This window comes from Rhincodon typus, chromosome 45, assembly GCF_021869965.1.
Source record: "Rhincodon typus isolate 14 chromosome 45, sRhiTyp1.1, whole genome shotgun sequence".
NCBI classification, from domain to species: domain Eukaryota; kingdom Metazoa; phylum Chordata; class Chondrichthyes; order Orectolobiformes; family Rhincodontidae; genus Rhincodon; species Rhincodon typus.
This window is the reverse complement of record NC_063376.1, coordinates 4,110,085-4,123,799: the sequence shown is the minus strand read 5'-3', so window position 1 is coordinate 4,123,799 and position 13,715 is coordinate 4,110,085. Positions and strand designations below refer to the sequence as shown.

Here is a 13,715-nt window from a genome sequence, read left to right as displayed (position 1 = left end):
GGTGTAGGGGCTGGAGGAGGTGACAGAGATAGGGAGGGGGTGTAGGGGCTGGAGGGGGTGACAGAGATAGGGAGGGGGTGTAGGGAGCTGGAGGGGGTGACAGAGATAGGGAGGGTGTAGGGACAGATGAATACTAAACCTGAAGCAATGCAATGGGCACCGTACGGAAAGTAATATGAGACCCTAAATGGGGTTTTACCTCGGACAGTGAGGAAGGTCCCTGGGATGTTTTGCCAGACCTTATTCCCCTCTCCTGTTGTCTCCACCCGACAGTAATAACGGGTTGTGTCCTGCCTTCTCAGCTGCTTTATCCGGATGGTTCCTGTCCTCTCCTTGTATGGCAATCCCAGGAATTCAATTCGCTCTCGGTATTCAGGGTGAGTGTATCTCCGTGACGTATTGAAGATAAATTCCCCGTGAAACTCCCATCTTCTCCAGTGGATGTTGATCTGTGTGGGTTTGTACCCGTCTGGGTAAGCGAATGTACACGGGATCTCGATTGATTCCCCTTCCACACTCTCCAGTCGATCTGGTTGGTTTACTGTGAAAGTATTTCCCTTTATCATCGCTGTGGGTGAGCAAAACAGCAAACAGTCATTTAGGAATCCCGAATAAATCTCTCCCAGCTGAAAACCAGCTCCCAGGGTTTCCCCCAGGGATAGAGAGACTCTGTTTCCGAAACAGCAAAATGTAACTCACTCCTGGTTATCTGTTATTCTAGACATAAACTAACACCAGAACATTTGGCGCTGGGGGTGGGGGAAGGTGGGCAATGGCCTAGTGGTGTTATCACTGGACTATTAACCCAGAGACCCAGATAATGTTCTGGGGTCCCTGGTTCAAATCCTCATGGTGTGATTTGAATTAAATAAAAATGTCTGGAATTAAATGCCTAATGATGACCATGAGTCCATCAACAATTGTCAGGAAAAACTCACCTGGTTCACTAATGTCCTTTAGGGAAGGAAACTGCCATCCTTACCTGGTCTGGCCTACATGTGACTCCAGACCCACAGCAATGTGGTTGACTCTTAACTGCCCTCTGGGGCAATTAGGGATCAGTAATAAATGCTGCCTAGCCAGCAACACCCTCATCCCATGAATGAATAAAGAAATTTGATAAGATTCCAGTCTGTAACTCACTCTTGGGCATAAGTTATCCTGTGTATAAACCACCCCAAACTCCTTGATTAGATTCCAGAATGTAGCTTCTACTGGTATGTTCCTTTGAGCCTAAAGCCCCTGAGGTACTTGATGGGTTCCTCTCTGCTTCAATTCCTGGTTCAGGACAGGTACTCTCTGTGACACAATCTTTCCCTTGGAACCCAATTTTCCAATCAATATTTTTGGGATGGGGGTACTGACAGAGGGGGTTACATGGGGACAAGCCTCAACTGGCTTCCAGACCCCTCCCCACCACTGTGTAATCCACTCTCCCTCACCCATCACCATCTGAGATCCAATACCAGAACGCTGCATTTATATATCTCCCAGACCAGCCACACGGTAATAACGAGGAGCTCTCGGTTTGAGTCTTTCATTTTGGGGATCCACAGCTCCATATGTCCTGATCTCAGCCATCGATGCTCTTCCATTTTCTACACTCCTCAACAGATTGCAAAAGGACCCACTGCCCTTAATCTGAACACATTCCTGACCCTGCTCCCTGCTATTCCCTCTCTGCTGTCTCATCTCCTGGTTTAGCAATACCCTCACAGCTCAGTTTTAATCCCTCAGCCTAGTCTGAAATGCTCAGTGGTGACTCAAAACTCGCACAGGAACCTCCTCCTGACCCTGCACCCCTCCTAATCTCTGTAACCTCCTCCAGCCCCTACACCTCTCCTTATCTCTGTCACCTCATCCAGTCTCTACACCCCTCCCTACCTATGTAACCTCGTCCAGCCCCCATACTGTTCCTTATCTCTGTTAGCTGTTCCAGCCCCCACACCCTTCCCAATCTCTGTAACCGCCTGCAGCCCCTACATCCTTCCCTATCTCTGTCACCTCTTCCAGTCACTATAACTTTCTGAAATCTCCATAGGGGGTTTGCTGAGGAGGCTGTACCTTTGGAAAATCTCAGACTGCAGTTATAGGATTCTCCCCCCAAACCTCTCCACCTCTCGCAATCTCTCTTTCCTCAAGATCCCCCGTAAAATCCCTCCCTGTGTCTGATCACTGGGATAATTCCCTTCAAAACTCCTTTGGACCCCTATCCTTTCACCAGGATGTTTCTGGAGACTGCCCTGAGGAGCAGGTTTCGGACTGAGGTCAGGAGGAACTTCTTTACCCAAAGGGTTATGAATCTGTGGAATTCCCTGCCCAGTGAAGTAGGTGACGATACCTCACTAAATGTTTTTAAGGCAAAGACAGATAGATTTTTGAACAGTAAAAGAATTGAGGCTTACGGTGAGCGGGTGGGTAAGTGGAGCTGAGTCTGTGAAAAGATCAGCCATGATCTTATTGAATGGTGGGGCAGGCTCGATGAGGCCAGATGGTCTGCTCCTTCTCCTAATTCTAATATCCTTACAATCAAAGACCCCTTCCAACCCTCAAACTCTCTTCCACCCTCCCTTTTTTGGGCAGAATGTACAACAGTTTGAATATACGTACGAACAGATCAAGAACAGCTTCTTCCCTGCTGTTATCAGACTTTTGAGCATACCTCTGAAATGTTAATTCTGATCTCTCTCTCTCTCGCTGCACCTTCTCTGTGTCTGTAACCCTGCATTCTGCACTCTGTTCTGCTACTCTGACACACTCTGTATGGTACAATCTGCCTGTATAACACAAACAGCAGCACTTTTCACTGTATCTCGGGACATATGACAGCAATAAATCAGTCCACCAACCCTGGACACTTCTAGGGAAGGACACTGCTGTTTGGAATCGTGGCCAGATGCCCCATTAGTTGCCAAGTTGGGTTGTGAGAGTTAACTTGCTTCCTTGAGGGGTCTTATTTTTCTGGTTACACGCGATAAAGTCTAAACCATTGTTTCAGAACTTGATTATCTGTGAGATTTCTTAATCAGGAGCTGAATTGAAAGCAGCTTCTGGTAATTTACCCACACCATCAGGATGAGCAAAAGCTTTGAGTCATGGAGTGGCTGGTGAAGGGAAGGACTCAGTCAGAATCAGAAGGCCAGTTGGTGACACATTGGCATAAGATTGAACTCACTCACCGACACAGAGAGACAGAAGGATGAGATGGAGAGCACAGCCCATCGCCGTTCCTGCTCTCGTTCTGGCCGCCTGCTTCCACTGATTGCAACAGAATGATAACGGGATTTTGTGAAACCCGTAGTCTTGCCAAACTGTTAGTTCTGCTTTTTCGTCTTGTTCCTGTTCGCCTGCGTTCTGGCTAAGTCCAGGCAGGAAGTGGCCTCCTCAAACTGACTCAAGAGAGATGATGGGGCAGTGCTTTTCTCACTAATTTTGAGAATTCAAATCTGCAAAGCAGCGAGGGCTGAGGGGAGGGGTTTGAGAGGAGGTTGCCAAGAATGAAGGTATTGTTGTATGAGGAGCGGTTGAGAACTCTGGGTCTGTACTCGATGGAGGATACAGCGGGATCTGATTGAAATTTACAGAATACGGAGGGCCTGGATAGAGTGCATGTGGAGAATTGAATCAAGTTCATTGTCAGCTCGAATTAAACCTTTAAAACAGATATATGTGGGTGACTCGATCGCATTGAAAAAAATGAACAGAATTTGCGTTTCTTAGCACTTTTCACTATTTTCTTTGACACACTTACCTTCATTGCTCAGACCATTGAATACAGGAGTTGGGACATAATGCTGAGGTTGGTGAGGCCTCTTCTAGAGGACTGTGTGCAGTTCTGGCCGCCCTGTTAAAGGAAGGACATTATTAAAGTGGAGAGGGTTCGGAAATAACTTACATTTTAAAATCATGGGGGGCCTCGATAAAGTGAATAGCAAAGATTTTTTTTCTTTCCCCCAGGGACGGGGAGTTCAAAACTAGGGGGACATACTTTTAAGTTGAGACGAGAAGATTTAAAAAGGACTTGAGGGACAACCTTCTCAGACAGAGCATGTGGAATGAACTGCCAGAGGAAACGACAGATGCAAGTGCAGTTGCAACATTGAAAAGACATTAGATAGGGATGTGAATAGGAAAGGTTTAGAGGGATATGGGCCAAACACAGGCAAGTGGGCTTAATTTAGTTTGGGAAACTTGGTCAGCTTGGACTAGCTGGAGTGAAGGCTCTGTTTCTGTACAGTATGACTCTATGAGGGGATATTTCCATTCATCTTCGAGCGAGCACAGCCATACAAGCCTGTGTTCCTACCCCAACCCCTCACACTCGTCCACACAGCAAACCTCCAGCACTCGGACCTCAGGACCAGCCCCTTGTGGAGAGAGAGAAAGGCACAGACAATACCACTCTCTTGGGGGTCAGTCAGCTCCGTTGGCTAAAGGGACAAACCTGCAAAAGAGAGTGACACCAGCAGCTTGGGTTGGATTCCTGCACCAGCTGAGTTGACCATGAAAGTCCCAACTTCTCTACCTTTCCCTTCATTCGAGGCGTGGTTACCCTCAGGTTAAATGCGAGAGTGCTCCTCTGTTCTGGTCGGACCGTAATGGCTTTACCTTCTCCATCTCTCTACAAACTAGTGCAGAGTAATCGGTCTGAACTCAGCGAAAAGGAGACTGTCCATGAAACCATCAGATATAGGAGCAGAATTAGGCCATTCAGCCTATTGATCATGGCTAATATGTTTCTCAACCCCATTCTCCTGCCTTCTCCCTGTAACCCTTGAACCCCTTTACTAATCAAGAACCTGTCTATCGCTGTCTTAAAGACACTCAATGACTTGGCCTCCACATCTCCCTGTGGCAATGTGTTCCACAGATTCACCACACACTGACTGAAGAAATTCCTCCTCATCTCAGCTCTAAACGATCACGCCTTCACTCTGAGTCTGTGACCTCGAGGTGCTAGCCTCTCCTACTGGTGGAAACATCTTCTCATAGATTCATTGAGTCATCCAGCTCGAAAACAGATCCTTCAGTCCAACCAGTCCATGCTGACCAAGTTTCCCAAACTAAACTAGTCCCACTTGCCTGGGTATGACCTATATCTCTCTAGACCTTTCCTATCCGTGTACCTGCCAAATGTATTTTAAACGTTGCAACCGTACCTGCATCTACCACTTCTTCTGGAAGTTTATTCCACATACAAACCACTCTCTGTGCGAGTAAGTTGCGAATCAGGTCCCTTTTAAATCTTACTCCTCTCACCTCAATGTTATGGCCCCTAGTTTTGAACTTACCTACCCTGGGGAAAGACCTTTGCTATTTACCTTATCTGAACCTTCTCCAATTTAATAATAACCTTCCTATATATTAGCAGGGTGACCAGAATTGTGCACAGTCCTCCAGAAGAGGCCTCACCAATACACTGTACAACCCCAACATAACATCCTAACTTCTATACTCAACAGTCTGAGCAATGAAGGCAAGCATGCGAAACAAAATAGTGAAAAGTGCTAAGAAATTCAAATTTTGTATGTTTTAACAAATTTGAATTCTCAAAATTAGTGACAGAAACACACTGACCATCTCTCCTCAGTCAGTTTGAGGAGACCGCTACCTGCCTGGAATTGGCCAGAACGCACAGGAACAGGAAGACGAAAAAGCAGAACTATCAGTTTGGAAAGACGGTGCAGGGCTGGATGAACACAGCAGGCCAAGCAGCATCATAGGAGCAGAGAGGCTGACGTTTCGGGCCTAGACCCTTCATCAGAAAAGGGGGAGGGGAAGGTGGTTCTGAAATAAATAGGGAGAGAGTGGGAGGCGGATAGATGATGGATAGAGGAGAGGATAGGTGGAGAGGAAACAAACAGGTCGAAGAGGCGGGGATGGAGCCAGTAAAGGTGAGTGTAGGTGGGGAGTTAGGGAGGGGATAGGTCAGTCCAGGGAGGACGGACAGGTCAAGGGGGCGGGATGAGGTTAGTCGGTAGGAGATGGAGGTGCGGCTTGAGGTGGGAGGAGGGGATAGGTGGGAGGAAGAACAGGTTAGGGAGGCAGGGACAAGCTGGACTGGTTTTGGGATGCGGTAGGGGGAGGGGAGATTTTGAAACTTGTGAAATCCACATTGATACCATTGGGCTGACTACGGGTTTCACAAAACCCTGTTAACATTCTCTTGCAATTGGTGGAAGCAGACGGCCAGAGCGAGAGCAGGAACGGCGATGGGAACAGTGAAAAGTGTTGTTTTGCATGCTGTACAGGCAGATCATACCATACAGAGTGTGTCAGGGTAGCAGAACAGAGTGCAGAATGCAGGGTTACAGACAGAGGGAAGGTGCAGAGAGAAAGAATGAACATTTCAGAGGTCCATTCAAACATCTGATAACAGCAGAGGAGAATCTGTTCCTGAATCTGTTCGTATATATATTCAAACTTTTACATCTTCTGCCTGACGAAAGAGTTTGGAAGATAATATGAGAGGGCTAGGAGTGGCCATTTGATAATAAGAACATAAGAAATAGGAGCAGGAGCAGACCATCTGGCCCCCCTGAGCCTGCTCCACCATTCACTAAGATCATGCCAAATCTTTTCATGGACTCAGCTCCATTCACTCACCCGCTCACCATAACCATTAATTCTTTTACTGTTCAAAAATTTGTCTAAAAACTTTAAAGGGGTAGCGTAAACTGCTTCATTGGGCAGGGAATTCCACAGATTCATAACTCTTTGGGTGAAGACGTTCCTCCTCAGCTCAGTCCTAAACCTGCTCCTCAACGCAGTCCCCTGAAAGATCCTGGTGATAGGACAGGGATCCAAAGGGGTTTTTAAGAGAATTAACCCAGTGATGACACACAGGGAGGGGTTTTAGGGGGGAACTTGAGGAAAGAGAGATTGTGAGAGATGGAGAGGCTTGGAAGGGGAATCCCATAACTGCAGACAAAGATTTTCCAAAGCTTCAGCCCCCTCACCAACCACCCCCTCCCCATGGAGATTTCAGAGGGCGATAGTGGCTGGAAGGGATGACAGAGATAGGGAGGAATGTAGGGGATGGAGGAGGTTATAAAGATAGGGATGGGGTGTAGGGGCTGGTGGAGGTGACAGAGATAGGGAGAATAACAGAAACCCAGGAATGAGTTACAGATTGGAATCTAATCGAATTCAGGGTGGTTTATGTATAGAAGAACAGATCCCTGGGAGTGAGTTATATCTTGCTGTTTTGGAAACAGAGTCTCTCTATCCCTGGGGGAAACTCTGGGAGCTGGTTTTCACCTGGGAGAGATTTATTCGGAATTCCGAAATGCCTGTTTGCTGTATTGCTCTCTCACAGCGATGATAAAGGGAAATAGTTTCACAGTAAACCAACCGGATCGACTGGAGGGTGTTAAAGGGGGATCAATCGAGATCCCGTGTACATTTGCTTACCCAGACAGGTACAGACCCACACGGATGAACATCCTTTGGAGAAGATGGGAGTTTCACGGGGAATTGAACTTCAATATGTCTCGGAGATACACTCACCCTGAATACCGAGAGCGAATTCAATTCCTGGGATTGCCATACAAGGAGAGGACAGGAACCATCCGGATAAAGCAGCTGAGAAGGCAGGACACAACCCGTTATTACTGTCGGGTGGAGACAACAGGAAATGGGGAGAAGATCTGGCAAAACATCGCAGGGACCTTCCTCACTGTCCGAGGTAAGCTCCGATTCCCTTCCCATTGACCCGATGCAGGGGACAGTGATCTCAGGGTCAGTCTGTCCCAGACTCAGGAACGTGTGGGATGTTAAAATTCAACCCAGTCCCTGCAGAGACACTAACACCCCCACCCCCCCCCCTCCCCCGGGTCAGAGACACTAACGCCCCCCCCCCCCCCACTCCCCAGGGTCACAAACTACACACCCCACACTCCCCAGGGTCAGAGATACTGACACCCCTCTCACTCCCCAGGGTCAGAGACACTGACACAGTCCTCACTCCCCAGGGTCAGAGATACTGACACCACCCTCACACCCCAGAGTCAGAAACACTGACAGTCCCCTCACTCTCCAGGGTCAGAGACACTAAACCCCCACCTCACTCCCTAAGGTCATAGACACTGACACCCCTCACTCCCCAGGGTCAATGTCTCTGACCATCCCGTCTCCCCAGGTTCTGCCCTCTGAGTGTATTTCCTCCTGTTTCTCACTCCAGCCTCGGCTCTTTCTCCCCCTCCTGGTCCCACATTATTGAGCCGGATTCCTGTATTTGAACAGCACAGAGATCAACGACTACGACAATATCGGTACCCTCCTCAGTGAGTGCATCCTCCGAGCACAGCGCAGATGGTGAGGACCCACTGGCTCAGGGTCTCATCCTCATCATCAGGGCGGTCATCGCTTTCACAATCCTGGCAACTCTTTGGCTGGTTGGAATTTATCTGATGAAGAGGAAGGAAGTTACAGGTAAGCTTGTTATCTCAGACCATGTCGCTGTTTGCCTTTACACAGACAAGTGCAATGTTTTTATTAAAAAGCACACTGGGTCCCTGCATCAATCCAGTTTTCACACCAAAGTATAAGACGGTGGAGCACCAGAGCTTATAATAATCTTAAGCCACGCAAGGACAAAGGAGCTGCATCCCAGAGTGAAGTGAGAGTGACAACCATTGACATCAAGGCTGCATTCAACTGTTTGTGGCATCAGGGAGCGCTCAGAAGCTGTAATCCATGTGTAACAGGGGCAAGATTGAATCAGAGATAGTAGGAACTGCAGATGCTGGAGAATCCGAGACAACAAGGTGCAGAGCTTGATGAACACAGCAGGCCAAGCAGCATCATAGGAGCAGTGCTTGGCCTGCTGTGTTCATCCAGCTCTGCACCTTGTACCAGGGGCAAACTGTCCGCTGTTTGGAGTCATACCTAGTATAAAGGACGATGGTTGTCACGGTCAGAGTTCAGTCATCTCAGCTCCGTGAGGATTTCCTCAAGGTACTGTCCTCGGCCCGTCCATCTTCCATTGCTTCCTCAATCCCCTTCCCTCCATCATAAGGTCAGAAGTGGGGATGTTCGCCGATGATTGCACAATGTTCAGCACCATTCGCGATTCCTCAGATACTGAAGCAGCCCATGTTCAAATGCAACAAGATCTGGTCAATTTCCAGGCTTGGGCTGACAAGTGGCATCTAACATCACACCACACAAATGCCAAGCTATGACCATCTCCAACAACAGACAATCCACCACTGCCCCTTAACATTCAATGGTGTTACCGTCACTGAATCCCAACCCTCCCCCCCCCGCCCACTGTCAACATCCTGGTGGTTACCCTTGGTCAGAATCTCAACTGGATTCACCACATAAACACAGTGGCTACAAGAGCAGGTCAGAAGCTGGGAATCCTGCAGTGAGTAACTCAACTCCTGCTTCCCCTCAAAGCCTCTCTATCATCGACAAGAAATAAGTCAGGAGTGTGATGGAATACTCCCCACTTGCCTGGATAGGTTCAGACTGAACAACATTCAAGAGGCTCGACACCATCCAGGACAAAGCAGCCCCCGCTTGGTTGGCACCACATCCACGAACATCCACTCCCTCCACCTATGATACTCAGTTGAACTGCAGCAACTCCCGAAGGCTGCTTTGACAACACCTTCCATGACCTCTTGAAGGCCAAGGGCAGCAAATACATAGGAACACCGTCACCTGCAAGTTCCCCTCCGAGCCATTCCCCATCCTGACTTGGAAAAATATCGGCCGTTCCTTCAGTATTGCTGGGTCAAAGTCCTGGAACTCCCTCCTTACAGCACACAGGACTGCAGCAATTCAAGAAGGCAGCTAATTCCAATCTTCTCAAGGAGCAAATAGGGACAGGCAATAAATGCTGGAGCAAGCCAATGACACACATGTACCAGGAGTGTAAAGAAACTTCGGGTAACAAATGCTGATTTGTCAGCTTTGTCCTCCTTCCATGAGTCAACATTATAAGGATCGATCCATGTACAGTTGGGATGCCTGGCTGCTATCTTTTGTTCTCGCGACATGGGATTTTTTCAGCTTTACTCTTTGTTGTCAATTTCAGAATCCGCTGATGGAAACATGTGAGGAGAGACCAAGTGAGAGAACATGGGATCTAATGGGAATTATCCTTAAGAATTCCTGGAGCAAGGGATTTAATGGCTTACTGTGTCCTACAGAAACTCACTGTCACACAACTGGCCCATACTTTCAACAGATGTCACCATGCAAAGCTGATTTGGACCTTCCCCTTTTGGGTAGACATTGTAGACTGTTTGCTTTGCTGCAATGTCTAACCAGTCTCTGTTTCCTGGGGAAATAAACTCTGTTTGCAGTGCTTGTCTGATGTGAAATAGTGTCCACGTGCTGCTAAAAAGGTTGCTTCCTGCTCCTATTTATATTCTTTCGAGTATAAGACCTGACATGGCTCCAGCTCATGGGCTGACCCTGTGCCAATCAGCATTTCCGTGAAACAAGTTGCAAAAAGTGAGGACTTCCCTGTCACAGAAAATTGATTGAGGCCTAAACGTTGAATATTTGCAAGAAGGAGTGAGGTCCAGTACTTGGGGCTGTAGGAGATCAAAGAGAATGGGGAAGATCGCTGAGTTGGATGATCAACCATGATCCTATTGAACAGGCTTGAGGGGCTGAATGGCTTGCTCCTGTTGCAACATTCTATGTTTCTATGTGTCCAATGTAATACAACATTGTCACAATATACTGTTTTATTAAAATATTCTCATTAACTTAGTTTTCCGAGGAAGCATCACTGAATATTATGAATTATGCATGTGCACAATTTTAAGCTAATTTTTGAATCTTAAAATTAAAGCTCTCCTGTGTTTTTCTGTCACTGTATTTCTGTCACCCGATATCCTTTTCCCATCTGTCGGTATTTGTAGCTGTTTTTGCGACAGATATCTCTGATTCTGTGTCTCTTTTGTGTCATCAAGCGGAGCATTTTGATAAATTAACATAAAGTAATCCAAAAAATCAATGGCCGCTGTAATCATGTGACCAGACTTCTCGATGACCTCCCAGAATGCTCTCAGAAGTCGGCACCAGATAGATGTTATGGACCAGATCAGACCCCCTCAAAATATTTTAAGAAGGTCACCTAGACCCAAACTTTTTCTTATTTTAAAAGCTAATGTGAGCTGCTTTGTTCTAGATGCAATGTGAATGGTCAAACTACACGATGTTAAGCAAAACACAATTTATTTCAACATTGTCATCAAAATACAACAGAAGAAAGAGGAATTTACAATAACATAACTCTACTGGAAACTTAACAGAGTACTCGATACAGTACCTATTACAAATTAACTGTTCTAATACAGTAACATCCCATAAACACACCCCTTGGCAAAAAGGAAAATTCAGACACAGATTCTCACATGCAGTTCTCCAATCCAGGAGGAAAAAAACATCAAGAGAAAATTCAGAGAGAGTAGCAGCCAGGAGGCATTCACTGAAGCTTCCAACTCTTTAGGGACCCCAATAGTTTCTGATGCTGCTCAGAAGTCCTGATCTGTGCGAGCTGGCCACACCCATTCAGGCTGCATTAAAAAAAACTCAAGGCCTCCCAAGCTGTTTCCTCAAGTTGTCTTAAGTAGGCAGCTTAGCGCCTCTGCATTGCAACCTCTTCTCAAAAGAAAACAGCATAAAGTAACTTCTTAAAGTAGCGGCATCGTCACATTTCTAGGACTAGCCTTTATACCCACGCTATACCAAGGAGGTGTATGACGGCAGAATGGTAGGCTAGTCTCGGTATCAATGATCTCAAAATTGACCCTCCCCTCTCTGAAGGGCTGAGGGATCTTTTTTTAATAAAAGCGACAAATCGCGGTCTCTGCTCTCAGGGAAGGTCTCGATGTTGACGGGGACAGGTTTATATTCCTTCGGAGGTTGTGGCGGGATTTGAGCCGAGGTTCTGACCCTGGGGGTCTCTGGAGGGTGGGCCCAGCTTTATTTTTCCCAGAGGTGTCTTTTAGGGGAGGGGAAAACGCAAACGGGGCACATCCGGTAGGCAGCGACGGAGAAAACCCTCCTTCAGGCTGGCAGGATCTGGGCCTCTCGCTTACCCTTAGGCCTCGGCACTCTGTGGGGCAAGGGGAAAGGGGATGGGAGAGGGGGTTAAATCCGGTAACACTCCGGCTGGAACCACACGGCCGCATACAGAAGGTCCCCGTCCCCTCGCAGGGCCTTGTTCCCAGTCTTCGGGCCTTCTCCTCCTCCTCCGGCCTGCAGAGAGGTGGAGGCAATTCCTTCTGGGTCGGCGAGCTGGCAGGGGTTGGGAGGGTAGAAGGGGGGTGGGGAGGGGTAGGTGAGTGATCCCGTTGGGAATTTCCCCCAAACAATCTCAAGGAGGGGTCCGGAGTTGGGGAGGAAGGAGGCAGGAGAGGGGGAAAGTCATCGGTTCATATTGGCTACCTTTTGCCCCTACCCTCTTCTCTCATACCCTCTCCTCACCTCAGAAATGGGGGTTTGGGGTGGGGGGCGCGATAAGACCAGGGAGTGCGTTCCCCTGAAATCCCTGCAACACCCACCCTCACATGCTGCCCCTCCCCTGGCAGTGGGGGGCATCTCCCGAAGCGACCTGGGTCATCGTCATGGTGACACATTGCCACCTGACATTGTGCTAAACAAAAGACGCAGAGAATAGGCCATTCGGGCCTCTCAAGCCTGCCCTGCCACTCAGTAGGATCACGGCCGATTGACCGTCTCGATACCCTGTTCCTGCTTTACCTCCCCCGACCCCTTCACACACAGGCCCCTGGATCCCTCAAGCCCCCACTCATGTTCCCCCAGATTCCAACAGTGGGCAAATCCTTTGGCCTAGCCCCAAACAGTCAGGTTTCCAGGCCAACGCTAAAAGGAGAAGGTTCCGGAACATTGTGGCTGAAATTCCGCGTTCTGCCCCTGCTCCCCCAACCACCAAAATGAAAAACCTTTAAAGCAGCAACACTGGGCCAACCAAGACCTTCCGGGGGTGTCTTGAGGTCGCGGAAGATGCGATGATAATGAAGGCCTCATTCTGTGTCGACAGCACCATTTGGACATGTGCAGGGCTGGGAGTCAGAGGGACGTCTAGTCGGGTTGGGGTCGGTGAGCTTGGCCAGTCACCGAGGGGCCTCAGCCGTTGCCTGATGAGAGCAGGTAGGGGTTTCACAACTCCGTGGGATTATGCTCACTGGAAGGCCGGGACCCTAGGAACACGACAAGGCAAGACTCCAAAAAGGGGACGTGACAAAGAGGCATGGGAAGACTCCACTGTTCCAGCCGCTTAGCGAAAATCACAGCTGAACTTTGACATCAGTCCCATACTGATGGGGCTCAAAGGGCTGAATGGCCTACTTCCGCTCCTATTTCTCCGTTATCCCATCAGATTCCCGAGGGCACCTCTGAGAAATGACTCCCCACACCCCGGCCTTGCCATTTCCTATTTCCCCATCTCTCGAACTGTCCATCTCTAGGTCCTGCCTCACCAGCGGGCACTGTGGGGCACTAAGATCTGAAAGATTGAAGGCAGATGGCACACTCACATCTGAAACCCTCTTGTCCTGGCTGCCTCAGCACCATTACAATCTGAAGGGCTCTCATTTGCTGCCTCCAACTCTTGAACCAAATGGCCAATGACAATTGGCAAGTCGACTAGATGAAGCATCGTGCCTGGGACTGAGCAAAATGCAGGGGCTGGGCAGGGTCAGTGAGAGAGCTTGCTCACTCTA

At 48.4% G+C, this 13,715-nt stretch overlaps 2 protein-coding genes across 2 annotated transcripts in view; one reads left to right on the top strand and one right to left on the bottom strand.

Moving 5' to 3' along the window:
* The window catches only part of LOC109922620 (paired immunoglobin like type 2 receptor beta), a 6,393-nt gene extending 2,999 nt beyond the window's left edge, over positions 1-3,394 (bottom strand). Inside the window, exons 1-2 of the mRNA XM_020522664.2 lie at positions 3,180-3,394; positions 200-568 (exon numbers count right to left, since the gene is read on the bottom strand). Coding sequence (XP_020378253.2) covers positions 200-568; positions 3,180-3,222 — 412 coding nt within the window. The 5' untranslated portion in view covers positions 3,223-3,394. The remainder of the gene's footprint in view (positions 1-199; positions 569-3,179) is intronic.
* A 3,926-nt stretch (positions 3,395-7,320) lies between these two features.
* LOC125487812 (paired immunoglobulin-like type 2 receptor alpha) lies at positions 7,321-10,734 on the top strand. Its single transcript, XM_048620138.1, has 3 exons — positions 7,321-7,687; positions 8,245-8,433; positions 10,049-10,734. Exons 1-3 carry the CDS (start codon positions 7,321-7,323, stop codon positions 10,069-10,071), a joined length of 579 nt encoding a protein of 192 aa, XP_048476095.1. The 3' UTR covers positions 10,072-10,734.
* The last annotated feature ends 2,981 nt before the right edge of the window (positions 10,735-13,715 follow it).

What these genes read in the sequence shown, in the direction of transcription:
- LOC125487812 (XM_048620138.1), top strand. Translation starts at nt 7,321, where the DNA reads ATGATAAAGGGAAATAGTTTCACAGTAAACCAACCGGATCGACTGGAG. An exon ending in GACCTTCCTCACTGTCCGAG is followed by an intron (nt 7,688 to 8,244) that starts GTAAGCTCCGAT and finishes GTATTTGAACAG; the next exon opens with CACAGAGATCAACGACTACG. An exon ending in GAAGAGGAAGGAAGTTACAG is followed by an intron (nt 8,434 to 10,048) that starts GTAAGCTTGTTA and finishes TGTCAATTTCAG; the next exon opens with AATCCGCTGATGGAAACATG.